Source organism: Vulpes lagopus, chromosome 4 (assembly GCF_018345385.1).
Source record: "Vulpes lagopus strain Blue_001 chromosome 4, ASM1834538v1, whole genome shotgun sequence".
NCBI lineage: Eukaryota > Metazoa > Chordata > Mammalia > Carnivora > Canidae > Vulpes > Vulpes lagopus.
The window spans coordinates 47,588,798-47,614,638 of record NC_054827.1 but is presented as its reverse complement, the minus strand read 5'-3'; the positions used below and the strand labels follow the sequence as shown (position 1 = coordinate 47,614,638).

The window sequence follows — 25,841 nt, the reverse complement described above, 5'->3', positions numbered from 1 at the left end:
GAAGCCACAGGTCCATAGAAAGTCAATAACTTGATCAACTTCTCAAAACTAGTTATTATAAGAATTGGAGCTGTAGGGACACCTGCATGGCTCAGCGATTGAGGGCCTGACTTCAGCCCAGGGCATGTCGCTCCCTGCATGGAGCCTGCTTTTCTCTCTGCCTGTGTCTCTGCCTCTCTATGTGTGTCTCTCATGAATAAATAAAATCTTAAAAAAAAAAAAAAAAAAGAATTGGAGCTATAACCTAGATATCCTGCTCTGCATACCTAATTTTCTGACCCTCTCTAATCTTGAGTCTAATTGAAATAGAGAATATATTCAATATTTGCATGTTTAATGATCTTCATTAGTAAGAAATCTTCTAGAACCTGTAAGGACAAAAGTATTTGCGGAATGAGTCTGTTTTCTTGTGAGAGAGTCTTAGGTCTTTGTCTGAGGGACATGTGGTTGATAATTACCCAATCCTTTATTATCCTGCCTCTTTTTTTCCTTCTTGCCCTCTTCCTTTCTCTTTGAGTGCAGATAGGAAGACTGTAGAATAGAACTGTATCTAATCCTAGACAAAAATAGGGAGATTGGATCTAGGGACCTGGGTCAGAGTGGAGTAGGTTAATAATTTATTGGAATTTTCTGTGCTGGCTCTGATGTTCCAACCCAGTAACTAGCACCGCCTTCAGCCCATGGTGTGATCCTGGAGACCGGGGATCGAATCCCATGTCGGGCTCCCTGCATGGAACTTGATTTTCCCTTTGCCTGTATCTCTGCCCCCCCTCATGAATAAATAAATAAAATCTTAAAAAAAGATTTAAGTGGATGATATTTATTCCTGTAGCTATGAATCATTATGTTAGCCACAGTTGCAAGTACAGTGTTTATTAGCAGTAGCCTTTCAAAGCCTAGCTTCTGAATATTTGATAAAAGTAAAGAGTTACAGACATTAGTGAAATCACTTACTCTGATAAACATCTTAGAATTTTTCATGTCCTTCTGCATACTGGCCTTTATAATTTACAAATTTAAATTAAAATTTTATATCTAGTCAGGATAGGAGTTGGGTAGTCTTATGGGAGTTAAGAGTTCATGTGAAAATAAATTTCTTCCTTAAAAATCACTAAGAATCAAACTTACTTCATTGAACTATCCAGTAAAATATGGTGATTGGCACACACCACCCAGAATTCTTTTTTTTTTTTAATTAATTTTTATTGGTGTTCAATTTACCAACATACAGAAAAACACCCAGTGCTCATCCCGTCAAGTGTCCACCTCAGTGCCCGTCACCCATTCCCCTCCAACACCTGCCCTCCTCCCCTTCCACCACCCCTAGTTCTTTTCCCCGAGTTAGGAGTCTTTATGTTCTGTCTCCCTTCCTGATATTTCCCAACATTTCTTTTCCCTTCCTTTATATTCCCTTTCACTATTATTAATATTCCCCAAATGAATGAGAACATACACTGTTTGTCCTTCTCCGATTGACTTATTTCACTCAGCATAATACCCTCCAGTTCCATCCACCTTGAAGCAAATGGTGGGTATTTGTCGTTTCTAATTGCTGAGTAATATTCCATTGTATACATAAACCACATCTTCTTTATCCATTCATCCTTCGATGGACACCGAGGCTCCTTCCACAGTTTGGCTATTGTGGCCATTGCTGATAGAAACATCGGGGTGCAGGTGTCCCGACGTTTCATTGCCTCTGAATCTTTGGGGTAAATCCCCAACAGTGCAATTGCTGGGTCGTAGGGCAGGTCTATTTTTAACTCTTTGAGGAACCTCCACACAGTTTTCCAGAGTGGCTGCACCAGTTCACATTCCCACCAACAGTGTAAGAGGGTTCCCTTTTCTCCGCATCCTCTCCAACATTTGTTGTTTCCTGCCTTGTTAATTTTCCCCATTCTCACTGGTGTGAGGTGGTATCTCATTGTGGTTTTGATTTGTATTTCCCTGATGGCAAGTGATGCAGAGCATTTTCTCATGTGCATGTTGGCCATGTCCATGTCTTCCTCTGAGATTTCTCTTCATGTCTTTTGCCCATTTCATGATTGGATTGTTTGTTTCTTTGGTGTTGAGTTTAATAAGTTTTTTATAGATTTTGGAAACTAGCCCTTTATCTGATATGTCATTTGCAAATATCTTCTCCCATTCTGTAGGTTGTCTTTTAGTTTTGTTGACTGTATCCTTTGCTGTGCAAAAGCTTCTTATCTTGATGAAGTCCCAATAGTTCATTTTTGCTTTTGTTTCTTTTGCCTTCCTGGATGTATCTTGCAAGAAGTTACTGTGGCCAAGTTCAAAAAGGGTGTTGCCTGTGTTCTCCTCTAGGATTTTGATGGAATCTTGTCTCACATTTAGATCTCTCATCCATTTTGAGTTTATCTTTGTGTATCGTGAAAGAGAGTGGTCCAGTTTCATTCTTCTGCATGTGGATGTCCAATTTTCCCAGCACCATTTATTGAAGAGACTGTCTTTCTTCCAATGGATAGTCTTTCCTCCTTTATCGAATATTAGATGACCGTACATTTCAGGGTCCCCTTCTGGGTTCTCTATTCTGTTCCATTGATCTATGTGTCTGTTTTTGTGCCAGTACCACACTGTCTTGATGACCACAGCTTTGTAGTACAACCTGAAATCTGGCATTGTGATGCCCCCAGCTATGGTTTTCTTTTTTAAAATTCCTCTGGGCATTCGGGGTCTTTTCTGATTCCACACAAATCTTAAAATAATTTGTTCTAACTCTCTGAAGAAAGTCCATGGTATTTTGATGGGGATTGCATTAAACGTATAAATTGCCCTGGGTAACATTGACATTTTTACAATATTAATTCTGCCAATCCATGAGCATGGAATATTTTTCCATCTCTTTGTGTCTTCCTCAATTTCTTTCAGAAGTGTTCTATAGTTTTTAGGGTATAGATCTTTTACCTCTTTGGTTAGGTTTATTCCTAGGTATCTTATGCTTTTGCCACCCAGAATTCTAAGGTAACTTCCTGTCTTCCTGTCTTTGTAGAACATCTGATGTCAGTGGTCAACAGACTGTAGCCTGTAGACCACCACATCTTGCCCATGGACTGTTTTTGTACAGTCTGTGAGCTAAGAATAGCTCTTACATTTTTTAAAAGTTGTAAAAATTTTAAAAAGAATATGCAGCATAGATTGATTATGCCCTCAAAGCCTAAAATATTTATTATCTGGCCTTTGAAGAAAAAATTTGTTCATTTTGATCAGAATCAGATCAAATGGTGAAGGTTGTAAATAGCCACAGAGAACCAAGTCAGCACATTCAGAGTTGAGCAGAGTTTTAAGTCACAAAAAGAATGGGTAATATATTTATATGTAAAATAGTGTTAGAAGTATGGATACCCTACTGAAATTTAGGAGTCTTTGGATAAATTAAACAACTTATAAAATCTCTTACAGTTTTTTGTTTTGGGGTTTTTTATTTTTATAAATTTATTTTTTATTGGTGTTCAATTTGCCAACATATAGAATAACACCCAGTGCTCATTCCGTCAAGTGCCCATCTCAGTGCCCGTCACCCAGTCACCCCCACCCCCCCCCCACCTCCCCTTCCACCACTGTTTTGGGGCTTTTTAAAAAAAGATTTTTTATTTATTAGAGAGAGAGAATAAGCAGGGAGGAGGGGCAGAGGGAGAGCAAAAGAGAAGTTGACCCTGCTGATTAGGGAGCCTGATGCGGGTCTTGATCCCAGGACCCAGAGATCATGACATGAGCCAAACAAAGGCAGACACTTAACTGACTGAGCCACCCAGGTGCTACTGTTTTTTTTTTTTTTTTTTTTTTTCTGTTTTTGTTTTTTAAGTAGGCTCCACACCCAACATGGAGCCCAGTGCAGGTCTTGAACTCAGTTGACCCTGAGCTGAGATCAAGAGTTGGGCCACGCTTTTTTAATACTCCCCTGGCTATTCGGGGTCTTTTCTGATTCCACACAAGTCTTAAAATAGTTTCTTCCAACTCTCTAAAGAAAGTCCATGGTATTTTGATAGGGATTGCATTAAACGTGTAAATTGCCCTGGGTAACATTGACAAACCATAGCTGGGGGCCTCACAATGCCAGATTTCAGGTTGTACTACCAAGCTGTGGTCATCAAGACAGTGTGGTACTGGCACAGAAACAGACACGAAGATCAATGGAACAGAATAGAGAATCCAGAAGTGGACCCTCAACTTTATGGTCAACTAATATTCGATAAAGGAGGAAAGACTATCCACTGGAAAAAAGACAGTCTCTTCAAAAAATGGTGCTGGGAAAATTGGACATCCACATGCAGAAGAATGAAACTAGACTACTCTCTTGCACCATACACAAAGAGAAACTCCATTTTGAGTTTCAAAATGGATGAAAGATCTAAATGTGAAACAAGATTCCATCAAAATCCGAGAGGAGGACACAGGCAACACCCTTTTTGAACTTGGCCACAGTAACTTCTTGCAAGATACATCCTTGAAGGCAAGAGAAACAAAAGCAAAAATGAACTATTGGGACTTCATCAAGATAAGAAGCTTTTGCACAGCGAAAGAAACAGTCAACAAAACTAAAAGACAACCTACAGAATGGGAGAAGATATTTGCAAATGACCTATTAGATAAAGGGCTAGTATCCAAGATCTAGAAAGAACTTAATAAACTCAACAGCAAAGAAACAAACAATCCATTCATGAAATGGGCAAAAGACATGAAGAGAAACGTCACAGAGGAAGACACAGACATGGCCAACAAGCACATGAGAAAATGCTCCGCATCACTGGCCATCAGGGAAATACAAATCAAAACCACAATGAGATCCCACCTCACACCAGTGAGAATGGGGAAAATTAACAAGGCAGGAAACCATAAATGTTGGAGAGGATGTGGAGAAAGGGGAACCCTCTTACACTGTTAGTGGGAATGTAAACTGGTGCAGCCACTCTGGAAAACTGTGTGGAGGTTCCTCAAAGACTTAAAAATAGATCTGCCCTACGACCCAGCAATTGCACTGCTAGGGATGTACCCCAAAGATACAGATGCAATGAAACACTGGGACACCTGCACCCCGATGTTTCTAGCAGCAATGTCCACAATAGCCAAACTGTGGAAGGAGCCTCGGTGTCCATCGAAAGATGAATGGATAAAGAAGATGTGGTTTATGTATACGATGGAATATTACTCAGCCATTAAAACGGCAAATACCCACCATTTGCTTCAATGTGGATGGAACTGGAGGGTATTTATGCTGAGTGAAATAAGTCAGTCGGAGAAGGACAAACATTATATGGTCTCATTCATTTGGAGAATTTAAAAAATAGTGAAAGGGAATAAAGGGGAAAGGAGATAAAATGAGTGGGAAATATCAGAAAGGGAGACAGAACATGAAAGACTCCTAACTCTGGAAAACAAACTAGGGGTGGTGGAAGGGGAGGTGGACGAGGGGGTTGGGGTGACTAGGTGACGGGCACTGAGGGGGGCATTTGATGGGATGAGCACTGGGTGTTATTCTATATGTTGGCAAATTGAACACCAATAAAAACTAAATTTATTAAAACAAAAAGAGTTGGGCCATGCAGGCACTCCTACAGTCTTAATATATTAGCCTAGACATTCAGTAGGCTGAGCATGTAATAATCCATTATAGTACTTAATGCTAAATACAGTAATAGCATCTGTTGGGCTCTTCAAAGAAAATGATACAATTTTAAGGTAAATTCCTCACAATTTGAGGTACCATGTATTAGAACATTTATTTCTTTCCAAAAAGCATTTATTGGTGTCACTTTCAAAGATGGAATTTTCACTTAGACCCTGAAGTTTAAATTGAAATGGCATTTCTTCCTTTGTTTTTCCCTTCATCTCCATTTTTTCAACTTTCCACAGTATGTTATTGAAGTACAGTTGATATAAAGTAAAATATTGACCTTTTCCATATGTAAACATACTTGTCTCCAACACCTAGATCAAGATATGGAATATTTTCATTACTCCAGAGAGTTTACTTGTGCCCCTTTCCAGTTAGTACCACAGCCTGTCCTAGGAGGTAACTGGCCATTCTGGAATTTTAGTTAGCTGGGCTTCTTTAAAACTTTATATAATGGACTTATATATACTTTGTTGTGTTTGACTCCTTGCTCTTAACATCATAATATTTTTCAGATTTACAAAATAGTTATTTGTATCAGTTTATTCTCCCATTTTGAAGTAGTATTCCATTGTATGAACATAGCACAATTTATCTACTCTGCTGTTGATAGATATTTGAATAATTGACTTTTTTTTTTCCCCTGGGAGGTAAGAGAGGCTATTATGAATAATGCTGCTGTTAACCTTTTCTGTGCAAATCTTTTTGTAGGCATATATGCTCATTGTGTGTGTCTTGGAGAGGAATTTCTGAGGTGTGTGAATTTCTGAGGTAGGGTGTGTGAATAACTTTATTAGAAACTGCTAGTTTCCAAAAGTAGTGGTCTCATTTTACACTCTAATCAAAATATGGCAGTTCTTGTTGCTTCCTACCCTCACTAACATTTGGAATTATTAAGTTTATTGATTGTAGCTATTCTGGTGACTGTGTAGTGATGTCTCTGTGTAGTTTTAGTATGCTTTTCCCTGACAATCAGTGGTTGGTGTTAGACACATCAAGTGTCTTACTGACCATTTGTATGAATTGTATTATCTTTTATTACTTGTAGGAGTTTCTTAATGTATTTTGGATATGATTTTTTTTTGTCAGGTATGTTATATACATGTTTTCTTGCAGTATATAGCTTTTAGCTTCATTGGTGTTGTCTTTTGATGTTCAGAAGGCTTTAATCTGATGAAGTCCATTTTATAAATTTTCAATTTTGTACTTATTTTCTTTTTTATGCTGAGAAATCTTTTCCCTTGCCTGAAGTCATGAAGATATTCTCCCAAGTATTCTTCTGAAAGCTTTATATATTTTCTCACTTATTTTTTGAATTGAATTATTTGTCCCTTTATTTTTTCAGGCATTCTTCTTGTATTTGAGATATAAGTCTTTGTCAGCAGTATATAATTTGGCACTCACATTTAACTCTGTGATTGATCTGAATTAATTATGTATGTTAGGTAGAGATTCACTTTTCTTCCAAATAGATACTCTGTCCTCACCTCTTTCTCCATTGAATTTTATTGATGTCTGTCCAAAAATTAAGTACCACAAGTGCCAGCACTGTTTTAATTACTGTAATTTTATAGTAAGCTTTGAAATTTGGTTAAGTTCTCCAGCTTGTTATTCATCATTGCTTGAGTATTCTAACTCCTTTACATTTCTATATAAATTTTAGAATCACCTTGCATATTTCAAGTTAAAAAACCCATTTGGATTTGGATTTGAACTGCATTGAATGCATACATTAATTTGAGGGCAATGGATATTTTAAAAATACCAAGTTTTCCAATTCATAAATACTGTGTATCTCCATTTATCTCTTTAGTTTCTTTTTTTTTTTTTTTTTTAAGATTTTATTTATTTATTTGAGAGAGACCGTGAGAGAGAGCAGGAGCAAAAGGAAGAGGGAAAAGCAGGCTTCCTGCCAAGCAGGGAGCCCAACATGGGGCATCCCCTGACCCGGGGATGATGATCTGAGCTGAAGGCAGACACTTAACCAACCAGGCCACCCAGGCGCTCCTATCTCTTTCATTTTCTCTGCAAAATTTTGTGATTTAATGTAGATGTACTTCACATATCTTGTTAATTTATTTATAGCTATTTGATGTTTTATTTGATGCTATTATAAATGGTATTGTGGCTTTACTTTCTGTCTCCATTGCATAATAGTAATATTTAGAAATACGGTGGGGTTTTTTTTGTATATTGCTTTTGTGTGCATTGATCTTGATAAATTCACTTAGTTCTAGTAGTTTTTTCCTCCTTTGGATTTTCTGTGAATGAAGTCATGTCATTTGCAATTAAGGAATGGTTTTAGTTCTTTTCCAATTTTTATGTCTTTGTTTTTCTTCTGGTACTGCACTGACTAGGACATCTAGTAAAGTTGTTGAATAGGTAAGTTGAGAGCAGATTGTCTTGTCTTGTTCTTGATTTCAGGGAAAGTATTTAGTATTTTACCATTAGGTATGATACTAGCTGTAGACTTTTTATAGATGCTCTGTATCAGATTGAGGAAGATTCCTTTTGTTTCTAATTTTCTGGGAGTTTTTATCGTAAGTAGATGTTAAATTTTGTCCAATGCTGGATATTTTGCAGTGATCATGATTCTTTTTTATTGTTAATATAGTGAATTCTGCTGATTTTTTTTAATGTTGTTAAATCAACTTTGTATTCCTGATAGGATCACAGTCATGATATAATTTCTTTTAATATATTTGCTGTAGTTTGTTAGTTTTTAAAGTATTTTTTTGTCTTTTAGGGTTCAGTTCAGTAATTTTCTTAAAGTATTTTTGTCAGCTAACAGAGTATACTACTTTATAAAATGCCTTGAAAAGTGTTACCTTTTCCAGTCTTCTCTGAAAGAGTTTGTCTTAAGTTCTATTTTGTTTTGTTTTAAATATTTGGAGAATTCACCGATGAAGCCCTCTAGAAAGATTTTAAAAAATAAATGACATTAACATATAGAGGACAATCAAGAGTTTCTATTTTGGAGTTAGTTTTAAAAACTTATGTTTTTACAGAACCTGGGAATTTCCTTTTAGTTAAATGTATTGGCATAAAATTGCTTCTAAGCTTCTCATTTGTGCTTTTTGCTATTTATGATATCTATAATAATGTGCCCTTTTTATATGACACTGTTAATTTGTGTTTGTTTTATACATTGTCTATTTTGAATTGCTCCTTACATACAATATTGCCTGACTTAAAATTTTTACTTAACATTTTGGAATAACGTTAATAGTAATGATAGCATTCTGTATTCTTGATTTTAATGAAAATTCCTTTAATGTCTCATCATTAGGATGTATTGGGGTAGGTATCCATTATTATAAAATAAAATAATCTTCTCTTTCTAGCTTATTAAGAGATTTTTCTTATAAGGACAAAATAATTGGATTTTATGAAATGAATTTTTAGCATTTCTTGAGATGGACAATTTTTTCTTTGGATCTTTTGAGGTGATACATAATTTCCTATTATGATATCCTTGTGTGTCTGGGAAAACTCTACTTAGTTTAATATTGTTGATGTGGTTTTGCTAATATTATATTTAGGATTTTTGTATTTATGGGAATACATGTGAATGATCTATAGGTTTCCTAACTCAAATTTTGGTATTAAGCGTATGATCTTTTGTCTCTTCTCCCCCTCTGCCTATTTTTCTCCCCCATCCTTCTCCACAATTGCTAAGCACCTGCTAAGCACAAAGTACTTTATACTTATCCTTATTCCTTACTATAAGCCTAATTTATTTATTAAATAGTCTTTAGGAGACAATCTTATAAATCTAATTTTGCTATTTAAGCAAATCTTTTCACCTAATTTAGTCTGAGTTGTTACTCAGAAACACTTTAGGCTAGTTCTTCTGTGGTTCTTTGGTGTGGATTGCTGTTTGGTTAATGTATTCTTTTACATGCCTATTGCTTTAACACAGGATTATCTTATTTTAAAAATTCCTATTTTGTGCATTAAAGCTTCTAGGAGCTTTGCAGATGTTACAAACAGTTTACCATCATTTGCCTATCCCTGAAAATTGGTGTAGTGGTAACTGCTGAAGTTATTGCCACTATCAAAGTTTAGACATTTTTACATGTGTGAGTATAGTAACATAGCTTACAATTATCTAGCACATGCTGTTATACATGTATACTGTTAGTATCACCAGTTTGATTCTTACACTTTCCTCGGTTGATAATAGATACACTGTAGCTTTTACAGCCACTACTATGGAGGGTAGTGGTTGCATATATCATATCATAAGACTGTAGATGTATTGCAAAAAATCGTATTCCCTTCCCCCAACTCTGGAGTGAGGAGGGGGATTATAACTGGATACATAAATGGCGACTTAATTTTAATGTTTTATTTTGGTTATTTGCTCTTTCATTCCCCCTTTCTTCTTCTATCCCTCACCACCGTTGTTCATATAAGTTGTTTTATCTTTAATTAAACCCAGCTGCTGGGACACCTGGGTGGCTTAGCAGTTGGGTGCCTGCCTTCAGCTCAGGTCATGATCCTGGGATCTAGGATCGAGTCCCACATCAGGCTCTCTGTGAGGAGCCTGCTTCTCCTGCCTATGTCTCTGCCTTTCTCTCTCTCAGTCTGTGTCTCTCGTGAATAAATAAGTCTTTATTTTTATTTTTATTTTTTTTTTATAAATAAGTCTTAAAAAAAAATAAAACCCAGCTGCTTCCCTTTTGATACCAGTCATTAGTTTACCTTTGGCTGTTTTCCTTTCTTGTTAAAACCTAACTTAGACTCTAAAAATTATTTTATCTCACTTCGATGTCTTTGCTTTCTTCGCTTTTACAATTTTAATTACTCATATTTTACTTTCATTACTCCTTTTTGCACCTCCATCTGAATTTCTTCCTTCTCTGAAATATGAAACTGCACCCAGTTCTAAACTTACAAGGAGTTTTCTCCTCTTATATTTTTGTATACAAGTAATATGACTATTTGGAATTTTACTGAGGCTCCCAACATTGGAAACATTTTCTAAACATTTAATAAGTGTTGATTAACATCACTGGGGACAGTTTTACTTAATGCTTTAACGGGTTATTCAGAACAGTCTTGGTTTTATTGTAGCTGTGTATGGTAGGTAAGTATTTCATGTCAATATTTCTCAGGTACTGTATTTATTTCCTGAATTTTTTTAAAGTTTTTTTTTTTAATTTTTATTTATTTATGATAGTCACACAGAGAGAGAGAGAGAGAGAGAGAGGCAGAGACATAGGCAGAGGGAGAAGCAGGCTCCATGCACCGGGAGCCCGATTTAGGATTCGATCCCAGGTCTCCAGGATCGCGCCCTGGGCCAAAGGCAGGCGCTAAACCGCTGCGCCACCCAGGGATCCCTATTTCCTGAATTTTTATCTAATTGGAAAACAAGGCTTTGTTTACAAAGTACTTTGAGTACTGCTTGATTTTCTAAGGCCTGCGAGAGTGGTTTTTATACTTTCAAGTGCTTGAAAAAGTAATCAAAAGTAATATTTTGTGATATGGGAAAATTAAGTGAAATTCAAATTTCAGTGTCCATAATAAGTTTTATGGGAACACAGCCACACTCTTTTCTTTATGTACTTTCTGTTACTGTCTTTGTACTTGAGCAGAAGAGTTGAGTGAATGATTGTAGGTCTGTATGGCCCACAAAGAATAAAATAATATTCAGCCCTTCATAGAAATATTTGCTGACTCCTAGTTTGGAACCTCTTCTCTTTTAGTGAGTGTTAGATTCTTAACTGGGGCTGTTAGTTAGGTTCTTTCTTTCTTTAAGGTTTATTTATTTATATTTAGAGGTGGGCACAATGGGGTAGAGAGAGAGAGGGAGAGAATTTCAAACAGACTCCACTGAGCGCTGAGAGGGGAGCCCAGCTTGGTCTGAATCTCACAACCCTGAGATCATGACCTGAGCTAGAATCAAGAGTTGGATGCTTTAACCAACTGAGCCACTCAGGTACCCCTAGGGCTTTTAGTTTCAAAGATGCCAGTGATATGGATGAGTTAGTATATTTTTTTATTCCACCATTAGGTAAATCATATCTTCTATTTCCTCAGAATTTTATTTATTTATTTTTTAAAAGATTTTATCTATTTGAGAAGGAGCGAGTGCATGAGCAGAGAGAGGGACAGAGGAAGAGGAGAAGCAGACTTCTCGTTGAGCAAGGAACCCAGCATGGGCCTGCATCCCAGGATCCTGGGGTCATGACTCTAGCTGAAGGCAGATGCTTAATTGACTGAACCACCCAGGTACCCCCCATTTTCTCAGAATTTAGGTGCACATATGTTTTAGTCATTTTTTTAAATTATAGATTTAAATTCCATGATACTATTTGAAATGTATAATTATTTAAATAGATCATCTTGCCTGCAAGAAATGATTCTATATATATATATTTTAAATGTCCTTTAAAAGTCCATGATCAAAGAGTAAAAGCAAGTTATACTTTTCAACTTTTTATTTTAAAGTGTGTGTACAGAGTACACCTATATGCAGTTTAAAGGTTAATAAAACAAGCACATTGGAGACATAGCCTTTGAGTTAGTTGAATAGGTTTGCATTGCTATATAAAGCTTTGGGGTTTTTAAATTTCTTTTTTTGGGGGAATGATGACTGATGTATTTTATTATTATAATTGAGCTAATGTGTAACTGTGGTCCTTTATTGTTTAAGTTTTATTATTTAAAGCATTCTGAACCATACATTCTCTTCAAGACTGTCTATAGAAATACACTAACATTTTCTGCTTGAAATAGGAGTGAACTAGTTGTACATGTGTAACAGGATTCTGAACCATTTACTGTTTTTACATAGTATAAAACTTACATTCTAGATTTTACTAAGTCACAATAGATGCAAGATACACATAGAGGGAAGAATAGAATAAATTGAAATTTTAATTTTTGTCTTTTTTATAGAAGAGTTATTAGGTATTATTTATGTATCTTAGACCTCATAAAATTTTTTACTGTTACTCTTTTGATTTTATCCCAGATAGGTTGCTTGGAAATATATCTAAAAATCATATGATAAATAATACCAACAATTCCAGGGAATATTTTTTTAAGGTTTTTTTTATTTTTTAAGTAATCTCTACACCCAGTGAGGGGCTTGAACCCACAACCCTGAGATCAAGAGTAGTCTCATGCTTTACCAACTGAACCAGCCAGGGGCTCCAGTTCCAGGAAGCAATAACAAGCTTGATTGCTGTATTTGTTTAGCATTAATGTTACAATCCACTCTTTTTCATTGAAAAAAATCACTCTCGAGACTTGTGAATCCTATTTTACTCTACCCTTCTACATCCCACTCAGCCAAAAAATTGAAAGGATGGATTTCCTTAGTCAGTAGAAAGACCAAAGTTGTGGCAGGATGAAATAATTTGGGGATGGATGAATTGGAGCTGATCTCTTGGTGGAAGAGGAGCATTTGATTGGCAATGACATGCAACCTGGGATCAGAATTTAGAAGGTGTTAGAATCTGTGTGACTGGATGACATTTAGATGTGAGTAAAGAAGAGGGCCCACTTAACCGTGCTAATAAACATTTTTGTTTGATTTTTAGTAATGAGAGGATGAGACTGGCTCTTGTACTTCAGTTTAGTATTTCTCCTTGGACTGATTTTTTCTATCTTACCTGTTACTACTGATATACTATAAACAGATACATAGACACATCTCTAAAAGAACTAATTTGGGACATCTGGATGGCTCAGCGGTTGAACGTCTGCCTTCACAAAACTCAGGGCACGGTCTCCAGATTCAGGGGTTTAGTCCCACATCGGGCTCCCTGTGAGGAGCCTGCTTCTCCCTCTGCCTGTGTCTCTGCCTCTCTCTCTGTGTCTCTCATGAATAAATGAATAAAATCTTTTTATTTTTTTATTATTATTTTTAATAATAAAATCTTTTTAAAAAACCAAAAACAAGCCATGTATACACAGGGTAGAATAATAATATTTTAAAAAAGGACTAATTTATGTTCAGAGTGACCAGGAGAGTTTTAAATTTTTGATGCCTTGATTCATTTGTTTCAGACGGTTTTCTAGGTCAGTCTTTAAAAAGTTTAAAATAGGCATACCTTTCTACCAGGTGTTGCCCCATCAAATAGATCTGGCATTTTTAAATTTTGTTTTGTTTTTCTGAATGGAAAATACACTGAACTAGGCAACTCCTTCTGTTGACAACATATGTAAGTATGATAGAGAACTAATTAGCACACTAATTAGTCTCTGCTTTGATTTTATGCACATTTGATTTTATCTTATTAATAACACTTTCATCAGGCTTAGCCTTTAATTTTTTTAACTCCTAGCTTTCTTCTGAGAAAGCTTTAAGCTAATAGGAAACATGTTGATGCCAAAATTTTTTCATCTCATCACTGTGTCTTTTTGTCAGATGCACTTAATTTTTAATTTAGAAGTTTTTCCTTTAATAAATGTAAATGTTTATTTTCTTTTTTTTTTAAGATTTTATTTATTTTTTTCATGAGAGACACAGAGAGAGAGAGGCAGAGACACAGGCAGAAGGAGAAGCAGGCAGAGAGCTTGATGGGGGACTCGATCCCAGGACCCCCGGATCATGTCCTGAGCCAAAGGCAGGCACTAAACCACTGAGCCACCCAGAGATCCCCTAAATGTTTATTTTCTAAGAACTGGAAAATAGGGGGATGAAAAGAAACTACACCCTGCTATTTTGGCATTTTCCCTTTGAATCATTCTTCTGTGTATACCCACTGCCCCCAACCTTGTGGGAACCTATAATTTGCCATACATTTGCCTATGGCACTTTGTTGAACACTATAGACATGATCTTTACACTCAAAAGATTCCAAGTTTAATAACTTTGAAGTTATTTTTAAAAATTAATGTACTATTATAGAAGAAATGTATTATTCTATTTACAAGACTCATACACAAGGCTCGTTTCCAAACCATTCCATTTCTTTCATTGTTTTCTATGATTTTTTTAATGTCAGAAGGTTGTACAGTACCTACCTGCAGTTAATTTTTTTCATTCAGTAATGTTGGTGTGCATAGATCTACTTTAGTCTTTTAAACTGTTGCATAGTATTTTTATTGATTTTACTGTAATTTTGTCATTTCCCATTGATGGACATTTCAGTTTCCCATATTTTGTTATTACAAACAGTGCTGGAAGTGTTTGTATATGCCTTAGTATATGTGCAGCTCTTTCTGTGTGGAAGATATAGGGAGGTAGGATTAGTAGATCATAGAGAGTAAGTTTGTGGTTACACTTGAAATTTTATTAAAAAAAAAAAAGAAATTTTACTGTTCATATTCCTTGTAAAGTTGACCATATAGAAACTTATCTTTTATCACTCTTCTCCTGACATGTTATTATTGTTTAATATTTTATTTTATCCTTGTTAAATCCAACAAATTATATTGTTCTTTGTAGAAGTACATGATTTAATTTCCATATATTTTTATCATAATCTTTTCTCATCATCTCTTCCTTAATCTCTGACTGTTCTTGTGAGATCCCTTCTTCCTAAAGAACATCTTTACAAGCTCCTTTAGTGGAGGTCTCTTATTGGTAAATTGTCTCTGTTTTTATTTGCTTTAGTTTTTAATTTATCCTCATTCTTTTATCAATTATTTTAGCTCTTTATCATGAAAACTTAAAAGCAGGGGGATCCTGGGTGGCACAGCGGTTTAGCGCCTGCTTTTGGCCCAGGGCGCAATCCTGGAGACCCGGGATCCAATCCCACATCGGGCTCCCGGTGCATGGAGCCTGTTTCTCCCTCTGCCTACGTCACCGCCTCTCTCTCTCTCTCTCTCTCTCTCTCTCTCTCTCTCTGTCTGTGACTATCATAAATAAACTTAAAAAAAAATTAAAAAAAAGAAACTTAAAAGCATACATGAAAGTAGTCTATAATAGTGTAATGAAACCCAAATTATTTCTGTCCCACAGTTTCTGTATTTATAGACATTTTACTATTCTACTTTTCATCTCTTCCCCGTTCTGTGTCTCTTTCCTGCTGAAATATATCATGATGTCTATAAATACTTCAGTGCATCTCCTGTAGAAGAGTTTTATTTATTTTATTTTTTTAAAGATTTTATTTATTTATTTATCTATCTGTTCATTTATTTATTTGAGAGAGAGACAGATAATGAGAGAGAGCACAAGTGGAAAGGAGAGGGAGAAGCAGGCTCCCTGCGGATCCCATAATCATGACCTGAGCCTAGAGTAGATGCTCAACTGAGCCAACCCAGGTACCATTAGAAGAGGTTTAAAAAAACAGGGATGCTGCGCCTCTCCGAGCGGAACATGAAGGTTCTCTTCGCCACCACCCTCGTCGTGGGCTCCGTCTTCTTCTTGCTGTTGCCAGGCCCCTCCACGGCCGACGAGAAGAAGAAGGGGCCCAGAGTCACCGTCAAGGTGTACTTCGACCTTCGAATTGGAGATGAAGATATAGGCCGGGTGGTCATCGGTCTCTTTGGAAAGACTGTTCCAAAAACAGTGGATAATTTTGTGGCCTTAGCCACCGGGGAGAAAGGATTTGGCTACAAAGACAGCAAATTCCATCGTGTGATCAAGGACTTCATGATCCAGGGTGGAGACTTTACCCGAGGAGATGGCACTGGAGGAAAGAGCATCTATGGTGAACGCTTCCCTGATGAGAACTTCAAGCTGAAACACTATGGGCCTGGCTGGGTGAGCATGGCCAATGCAGGCAAAGACACCAACGGCTCCCAGTTCTTTATCACAACGGTTAAGACTGCCTGGCTAGATGGCAAGCACGTGGTGTTTGGCAAAGTTTTGGAAGGCATGGAGGTAGTACGGAAGGTGGAGAGCACGAAAACAGACAGCCGGGACAAGCCCCTGAAGGATGTGACGATCGCAGACTGTGGAAAGATTGAGGTGGAGAAGCCCTTCGCCATTGCCAAGGAGTAGGGCCCCAGGGACCGCTTCCCTTTGAGCCACCATCTGCGCGTCCCTGTCGCCTTCCCATGGGTGGGGACGGCCCGCCACAGGGCACCGTGCTGAGGGGCCCTGGTGCTGGCATCTGAGGGAGCGGACCTCTCCCCTCACATTCCATAGGCCAGCGGCCTGGTTTTGTAACAAACTCAAACTCCTACCAGTGCTGACCAATTAAAAAAAAAAAAACGGTGGGTTTTTTATTAAAAAAAAAAAAAAAGAGGTTTAAAAAAACAAATACTACTAGTATGCTTAATTTGCAGTAATTCCTTAATATCACTTAGTATCCAATCCATGTGAAAATGTTGATTACCTCAAATGTTTTATGCTTTTACTCTCATTCTTGAGGGTTATTATTCTTTTCTAGGAGCACAGTTGTAGGTTGACAATAATTTTCTCTCAATATCTTGAATATATGTCTTTCTAACTTCAATTGTTGCTGTTGGGAGGTCAGCTGTAATTTTAATTATTATTCCATTGGGTGAAAGATCCTTTTTTTAAAGTCTGCTTTTAAGATTGTTACTTTTAGTGTTTTGCAGTTTTGCTGTCTTATAGCTAAGTTGATCCCACTTAGATATATTGTGCTCTCTGGGTCTGCAGATTATTTTAACCATCGTGGGAAACGTGTAGCTATTATTTTTTTCTTTTAAGACTGAAGAAGTTTAGTTATAAAGCAAGCATCTCTAACCCAGCTCAAAAATAGAATATTTTAAGTACTCTCAGAATTACCCACCTTTTCCCCGACCCAGATACACCTCTTCCCAGTCATAACCCTCTCCCTTTCATTCAGAGGCACTCAGTATTCTTTTATTACTTATGTGCATCCCTCAAGTATATGTTATTTGTTGAAATTTATATGACCACAATTATATTCTTCTTGCTTCCTTTGCTCAACATTATGTTGAATCTCACAAACAATGAAATTCTGTTAATGCACTTCATGGTATTTTACTTTTCACTGAGGCTCTATTTAGTTTTCTTCTATTTTTCTGTTTCTTGGATTGCATAATCTTTATTAATCTGTCTTGGATTTTGTCACTTCACTCTTCTGCCAATTGAAAAGCACTATTGAGCCCCTCTAATGACTTTTTCTTTTTTTAAGATTTTATTTATTCATTCATGAGACACAGAGAGAGAGAGGCAGAGACAAAGGCAGAGGGAGAAGCAGGCTCCCCACAGGGAGCTCCATGTGGGACTCAATCCTTGGACCCGGGATCTTGCCCTGAGTGAAAGGCAGACACTCAACTGCTGAGCCACCCAGGCATCCCCCTCTGATGACATTTTTTATGTCAGTTATTGTACTTTCCAACTCCAGAATTTCATTGCTTATTTTTAAAATAATATCTTTTTACTGACACTCTATTTGATGTACATTGTCATCATACATTGCTTTTACTTCTTTACGGTTTTCTTTTGTTTTTTGAATATATGTAAAGGGCTCTTTGAAGTCCATCTGGTGACAGGCAATTTCTGTTGCCTGCTTTTTTCCTTCTACATGGATTATACTTTCCTATTTCTTTGTATGGTTTGTAATTCTTGGTTGGAACCTGGGCATCTTCTATAATATTGTAGTAACGCTGGATCCTGGTCTCCCCTGCCTCTCTCAGGACTTATTAGTGTTATTTGCTTTTTTTTAGTTACTGGGTAGATTATTTTAGTGAAGTCTATTTTCCTCTTGCAGTGTTAAGCATCTGGTGTTGTTCTTAGGGGGTGCAGATTTGAATATGCCCACATTCACCCCGGGATTTTTGGCAGGGCTCGGCTAGCTTCCAAGGCCACTTTCCTTGACCACACCCAGATGTTAAGCTCCACTAATTGCCACCTGCCTGCTCCATTGTTTTCAGCAATGCCTCAGGACAGAAATTGTTGCTGAGCTTGATCCAAAAAATTTGAGCTTCCTTGAAGGGGGTTAGTTCTTGAGTCAGAGCTTGAAATTTGTTCTGACCCAGGAGGGCTCATCCCAGCTGTCTCATTTTCTGATTCTCTATATTCTTTCCTGCAAACTAGCTGATTTACAGGTTAGCCTGTATCTGAAATTTTCCCCCCATTTTCCCTTTACCACTATGTCGGAGGTTTTGAGATTGCCCTTAGGCTTGAACTTCACATTCTGTTGTAGACAAAATCAGCATTGGAACAACGTTGGATTGGAATAATCTCTTTGAAAGAGATTCAGAGCAATTGATTTTATTAAGGCCTGCTTCACCTTTCTGGCAAAATCTCTGGCTTTGACTCTGGAATTGGGTAGTGGAGACAATAATGTGCTTTTCTCTCTGTTTCATCCCCAATTTAGGAACTGAACACTTTTTGGAGGGTTGTATGGTAGTCCAGGTCACCTTGTCTTGCCTTTCCTGGTGTGGGACTTCTGCTTTCCAAAGTAGCTGAGTGGAAGACAATCCTGGTCCTAGTATTTTCAACATGCAGCAGCAATACAGAACTTCTTTCCTATGAGTGGCAGTTGAGTGGAAGAGAGATGGCCTTCCTTACCTGCACTTACCTGGAACTTAGCTTTAGCAGCAGGTAGCTTTGGGCAGAATGAGAAATGCTGACATCCTCCCTTTCCTGGGAAGATTGTTCTTAGATTGGTAGCTGTGGTGAGAGAGCACTCTTGGTTCCTAGTTGCATCAGTCTGAAGTTTCAGCCTCATTGAGTCAATGAGGGGGAAGGAAAGAGAAAGAGTAGGTTTTGGTTCAAGTACTTCACAGTCTTGCTGTTTTTTTGAGTTTTAGATTTTCTTGAGAAAATGTTTCTTCATTTGCCTCATACGTTAGGATCATTTTTGCCTGTTGGGGTCACTAATGTATCCTAAAGACATAGACTAGAGTTTGAAACACAAGAAGAACTTAACTATTTATTGAATCATTCAATAAATGAAGATAAAAAACTGTTAGAATGGCAGAAACTTCATTGGTCAGCTCACTAACTTTTCTAATAAAGTGAGAACGTTTTTAAGTAGAAGGAGTAAGGGTTATGAGGTACTGCGTAAAATTAGAATAACCAGTTAGCTTTCTTGATAAGAGAGCCTAAATGTGCTTTTACCTTATATTTTTTAAACTTCCCTCTTTAAAAGACTAGTCATTGTTAACTTCTGCCTACTATACTATACTTTTTTAAAAAAGATTTTATTTATTTAAGAGAGAATGAGCACAAGCAGAGGAAGAGGGAGAAGCAGACTCCCAGCTGAGCAGGGAGCCTGATTGCTGGGCTCCATCCCAGAACCCCAGGATCATGACCTGAGCCGAAGGCAGGTGCTTAACCCACTGAGCCACCCAGGCACCCTTGCTTACTATACTCCAAGTAATGGTAGAAATCTTTATCAAAGTGATTTAAGTTAGTACTTTTTTACTTAATCATTTTAAATGTGTATGGAAGCTTTTTTTTTTTTTTCTGTAAGGAAATTTGTAGCAATTTTTTTCCTTTAAATTGATATTGCACATAAATAATCAGCTTCAGTTTTTTCATACATTTTAATTTTTATATCGTTAGGTTTTTAAAAATATATTTTTATGCAAGGGCTGCATTTCTTTATTCCTTTGATTTGAATGATTTGTCATCTTGGCTGTCTTTGATTTGTTCAGCTGATAAATTGATGGTAATTTTAATAACAGCTCTCCCAAAATCAATGATCATATTCCTCTAACTGCAAACAAATGAATGCAAATTAGCAAATTACTTTTTTTTTTTTTAGTATTTAGTATTGCATTGTAAGAAATAGAAAAACCTGTGCCATTTCAGTGAGATGTTCAGAGAAGTCTGTTATTATGTTTAATATGTATTTGCTACATTTATAGACTTGTGAAGATTGGCAGTTTTGTTCAACGAGCCTTATAATAGATACCTACACATTTATGGATGAATAAATAGGTACTTCCCCTTCCTTTACCCCCTTCCTTCCTTCCATTTCTTGCTCCTCTTCCACTTGACAAATATTTACATGCCACCAGCTGTTCTGAAATTTTGGGATATGCTAATAAGTAAGACAGTCTCTTCCCTCCTGGGGTTACTTTCTACTGGAAAAAGATTCTGTTCATCTCCCCTTCCACTCTTATCTACCTCTTCTGCAAAAAGTATTTAGGGGAAATGTTATACTATGTGAGTTGACTTGGATGCTGATTTTGATTTACATCCTCTGAAAGTAAAATAATTTACTAAATGAACACATCGGTGGAGAGGTCAGAAGCAGTCCTACATGATTGATTTTTTTTTTTTTTTTTTTTTTGTACAATGATATCTTAACCTTTATGAAGGAGACTTTAATTCTTAGGTCGGTATTTTTCTATAACATAAGTAAGCTTTCTTCCTGTTCTTAAAGGTAATACATTAGTCCTGAGTTCCACAGTATATGTATATTCATGGTATATGTATACTGGTACTTTGGCCCTTAATTTAAAATGGGGAAGAAGTATTGCTGTTGATACTTAGGCAGTCAGTTTACCTTGCTTTTTTACTGAGTAAATGGTCCATAGCTAGTATTCAGTATTTTTGCCTTTGTGTAGTTTATTATATAAGTAACATGCTTTGTGAAATAGCTACCTAATATAGAAACAGTGGACAAAGTAGAGTATTTCCTACTTTTGAAGAGGGATGTCAGTCATAAAAGACATACAACAATTTATTCCTTTTTTGTTCATTATTCATTCATCAAATGAGTGAGTACTTACTACTTACCACCAGCCGTATTGTAGCTGTTTTATATACCATCATAAATATGATGTACCAGGTAATTTCTCTGTTCTCCTGAAATTTTCATTCTAGTGAGATTGGACTGGCTGTTAAATAAGAATTTTACAGTTATAAAACAGTAATTAAGTAAACTATAAGTGGTGTAGTATGGTGTAGTATTGTACTTATAGGTTTTTTAAAATGTTAATTTATAGTTCTATGTATATATCCAGTATTTGGTTTTTATGGACATTTAAGATGCTGTTCTGATACTCTTCAAAGTGTGTATGTGTATTTCATATCTGTAACTTTCCATTTTGTGTTACAGTGTATTTTGGTGTACAATATATTCAGAAGTAGAATTTGCAATACAGTGGAGCTGTATCATATACACATTTGCCTTATGGCAAAATGAACTACGAGATTGGCAAAAAATTAAAGGACTAATGACTTTAAGTAAGGAACCAATACTTTAAAATTTTTCTCAAAAGGGCTGTTTATTCTATACTCCATTTAAGTGTGTGTAGTGTATATTTTATTGATTTTTATTATAACATTAATCTAAAATTTGTCATTTTAAGTATTTTTAAGTATATACTTTAGTGGCATTAATAAGTACATTCACAGTATCACCACTTATTATTTCTAAAACCTATTTTTACCATCCCAACCAGAATCTATATCCATTAAGCAGTAACTTCCTATTATCTTCCCCCACCCCCACACCCCCCAGTAATCTCTACTCTTCTTTCTGTGTCTGTGAACTTGCCTATTCTGATACTTCATATCAGTGGACTCATATGCTACTTGTCTTTTTGTGACTGGCTTATTTCACTTACTACAATGTCTTCAAGGTTCATCTGCATTGTAGCATGTATCAGAATTTTATTCTTCTTATGGCTGAAAATACTCTCTGTGTACACTATATTTTCCATTCATCTGTTGATGGACACTTGAGTTGTTTCCATCTTTGGCTGTTGTGAATAATGCTGCTATGAACATTGCTATGCAAGTAATGTTTTAGTCTCTGCTTTACAGTTTTTGGGGTATATATCCAGAAGTGGATCATATGCTAATTCTATGATTAATTTTTTTTAGGAACCACCAAACTGTTTCCCACAGTGGCTTCAGTACTTTACATTTTACAGTATATTTTTATATATTTTTTGAACAGGGTCCTAAGCACAAAACTATGTATGCATCACTTTATGAGAGATTTTTGAGCATGGTTTTGAGTACATGATTTTTATTTGTACTTTACTACATGGAATGTGAGCTCTTTGGCATTTCAGGAGCATTATTATTTATGTCAATTTATACTGTGTTGTGGCATTAGTTGCAGTTGATAAAAAGAATAAGAACTTGGGTAATGAGGTAGAGATTTTCTGTAGTATTGACATTTTTAAAAAGTTCATTTTCACTTTTGGAAATGTGCATTTCATACACACAAAGATATGTAGCTGTGACTTAAGTGATCATAATTTCTGTCTTACCATGTTGGAAAGGGTATGGGTAGTAAAGCTGGTGGTCTTAGTTTTGAATATTGTGTTTTAACACTTAGAGCCAGAGTTGCCATGTAGCCTTAGTTTCACCTTTGAAAAAGGGAGTAATGTGTTCTTACTGAGTATCATTGTGAGGATTAGATAGTATATGTGAAAGAAAAAAAATTTTTTTAATTAAAAAAATAACATCTTTCTCTGTCTTATACCTTTATAAGTCTTACTGTTTTAACTCATGTTGTCTTATTTTAATATATAGATATTTATATAACTTCTATATAATTTAATATGAATATTAATATTTGTGAAATAAAATTATTCTTCCCTAAACGAAAATTTGAACTAAGGTATTTAGAGAGGGGAGAGTTTATTTCAAAGCTTATTTTATTTATTTATTTAGTTATCTAGTTATTTTTAGAAGGTTTTATTTATTCATGAGAGACAGAGAGTCAAAGACGTAGGCAGAGGGAGAATCATGCTCCCTGTGGGAAGCCCAGCATGAGACTGGATCATTGACCCCTACGTGGGTCATGCCCTGAGTAGAAAGCAGACCCTCAACTACTAAGCCACTCAAGTGTCCCTTAAAGCTTATTTTAAAACTTAGTTCAGTGGTGTTACATAAAGGAAATTTCTCTCTACTTGAATTTTCATTTGAGTCCCAGAGTGTTTGAGTGTCTTACCCAAGGTCATATAGCTATTTAGTGGAACAGATAAGGCAGGAATCAGCTTTTACCTTGTATTCCATCCAGTGTTCTAGCACATTAGACTTCCTGTGTTTTACCAGTTATGTGATTACTTTGGCAACAGATTTGCATGGCATCTCTCTCTCTCTGTGGTACTAAAAGTGTATAAAATACACTTGGACTTGTATTAACCATCTCAAGGGACTTCTTGATGTTTCCTTCTCTTTCCTCCCTCTACACTGGAAAATACATACCCTTGAAGACCTTTTAAAAAATTTTAGGGGCACCTGGGTAGCTCATTCCATTCAGTTAAGCATCTGCGTTCGGCTCAGGTCATGATTTCAGGGTTTTGGGGTTGAGCCCCATATCGGGTTCCCTGCTCAACGGGGAGTCCACCTCTCCTCCCTCTCCCCCCCTCCCCTTCCCCTTCCCCTGCTCATGCTCTCTCTCTCTCAAATTAATAAATAAAATCTTAAAGTTTTTTTTAAAAACAGAACAATCAAAAAGCAAAATTTCAATATGCCGTCTTTTATTTAGGGTAATTTACTAGAAAGCATTTCGATTCAGAAATCCCAGCTGTTTACTTCCTAGCATCCCATAAATTACCTTACTAAAACTCAAGTTATTGTTCCGGAAGTAATGTCATGTAATCAAAAGTACCTTTAGAGGTATAGATAGCACCCCTTGATTAGTTTCCTGTTGGTAGAAACTCTGTTTGAGTCTGTGTTTTCTACAGGTATAGTTTGGGATATTCAAGTTGGAGGAGCTATTAGAAGTCAGCTCTAAACCCCATTTTATATATGAAGAAACTGATAGTAGCAAAATTGAGTCTGCAAACCAGGACTCCTCAATTGTTTATAAATACATATGCTATGTCTTTTAAAAAAATCTATTTTGGAATAGTTAAGAGTTATAGGAATGTAACTTATTTTTCTTCTGATTATTAAAAGTCAAATTCAACTTAATTTTCCAAAAGGAGATGAAAATAATTCATACGGATTGGCATTTGAAATATAAAAATATTTTGTAACAAATCAGATAATACAAATTTTTCTAAAATAAAATTTTGAAAATAAAATTAATTTTGGAAATCTGCTTTCCTTCATTTTGTCTTTTTTGATAAGGCAACATTTTGATGTATAACCCTTTATGTGCTTTATTTTCTTAGAGAAACATATATACATACAGGGTTTATATATTTATGTAGTAATTATTCATGTTAGTCTCCAGCTTGAGTAATTTTTTATTTTATATATTTTAAAGATTTTATTTATTTATTTGAAAGAGACTGTGAATGGTGAGGAGGTGGCAGGGAGGAGCAGAGGGGGAGGGCCAAGCTGACTCTGCACTGAGCCAGGAGCCTGTGGTAGGGCTCAGCCCTACTGTCCCAAGATCATAACCTGAGCTGAAATCAAGAACCAGGTTCTTAACCTGGCAAGAACCAGTGCTTAACCCACTGAGTCACTCAGGCAGCTCTCCAGCTTGCTTTAAAAAACAAAAACAAAAACAAAAAAACCCCACAACTGTGTAATAGGCATCTTTAAACTCAACACATCCAGTTTATGGCTTTCATTACTTAATGATTTTCCGACTAATGGACAGTTACTTTGCAGTGTTTTACTGTAGGAACAGTGCTGCAAAACACAGAGCAAAGTACCTGGTGCACAGGTATGAGTATTTATGTAGGGTAGCTCCAAAGGTGGTGTGAAGGAAGGCATGGTTAGCCGGACCAGTTCTGGGGCTGAGATTTCTGGGAATGAATCCAGGCTTGTACCACTTAAGAGCTGTGCAGCTTACGGCAAGGTACTTTCTGTGGTCTTCTTTCCTACAAAAAAGGACCTTAGATCAGTGATAATCTTTACTTTCTGAGGAGACTAACTTCTTTGATAGGCTGATGGGGGGGGAGGGAATGCTATCTCACTACTAATTAAAGAGGTTGATCATTTTGTCATATGTTGTAATTATTTGTAATTATTCTGTGAATTACTCATCGCTTTCTATTCTCATTATGTTGTTTGACTTAATTGCTGTTTTAAAATTGCTTTGTGAGATTTGTTTATATACCCTGGACACTGACTCTTCATTATATATAGTGAATGTATCCTTCACTCTTTTGCTTGCCTTTAATTTTGTTTGTGTTTTCTTCATTACTAAGTTGATCATATCTTTCTATGTAGATCTGTCTTTAAGGTAGGTAGACCAGAATTTTATTATTGTTTATAAACTGGTCTATCCTTATCATATTGATATGTAAATGTCACTGTTACCAAATACTAAAATCTCATAAATTCCTGGTTCTGTTTCTAGAGTATTTAGTTTCTTTAATCTTTTTTTTTTTAATTTTTATTTATTTATGATAGTCACAGAGAGAGAGAGAGAGAGAGAGAGAGAGAGAGGCAGAGGGAGAAGCAGGCTCCATGCACCGGGAGCCCGACGTG

At 36.3% G+C, this 25,841-nt stretch overlaps 2 protein-coding genes across 7 annotated transcripts in view; both read left to right on the top strand.

Moving 5' to 3' along the window:
* The window catches only part of CNOT4 (CCR4-NOT transcription complex subunit 4), a 144,210-nt gene that overhangs the window by 39,701 nt on the left and 78,668 nt on the right, over positions 1–25,841 (top strand). The gene's annotated exons all lie outside the window — the stretch shown is intronic.
* On the top strand, positions 15,869–16,724 carry LOC121490181 (peptidyl-prolyl cis-trans isomerase B-like). Its single transcript, XM_041753918.1, has one exon. It carries the CDS (start codon positions 15,888–15,890, stop codon positions 16,536–16,538), a length of 651 nt encoding a protein of 216 aa, XP_041609852.1. The 5' UTR covers positions 15,869–15,887; the 3' UTR covers positions 16,539–16,724.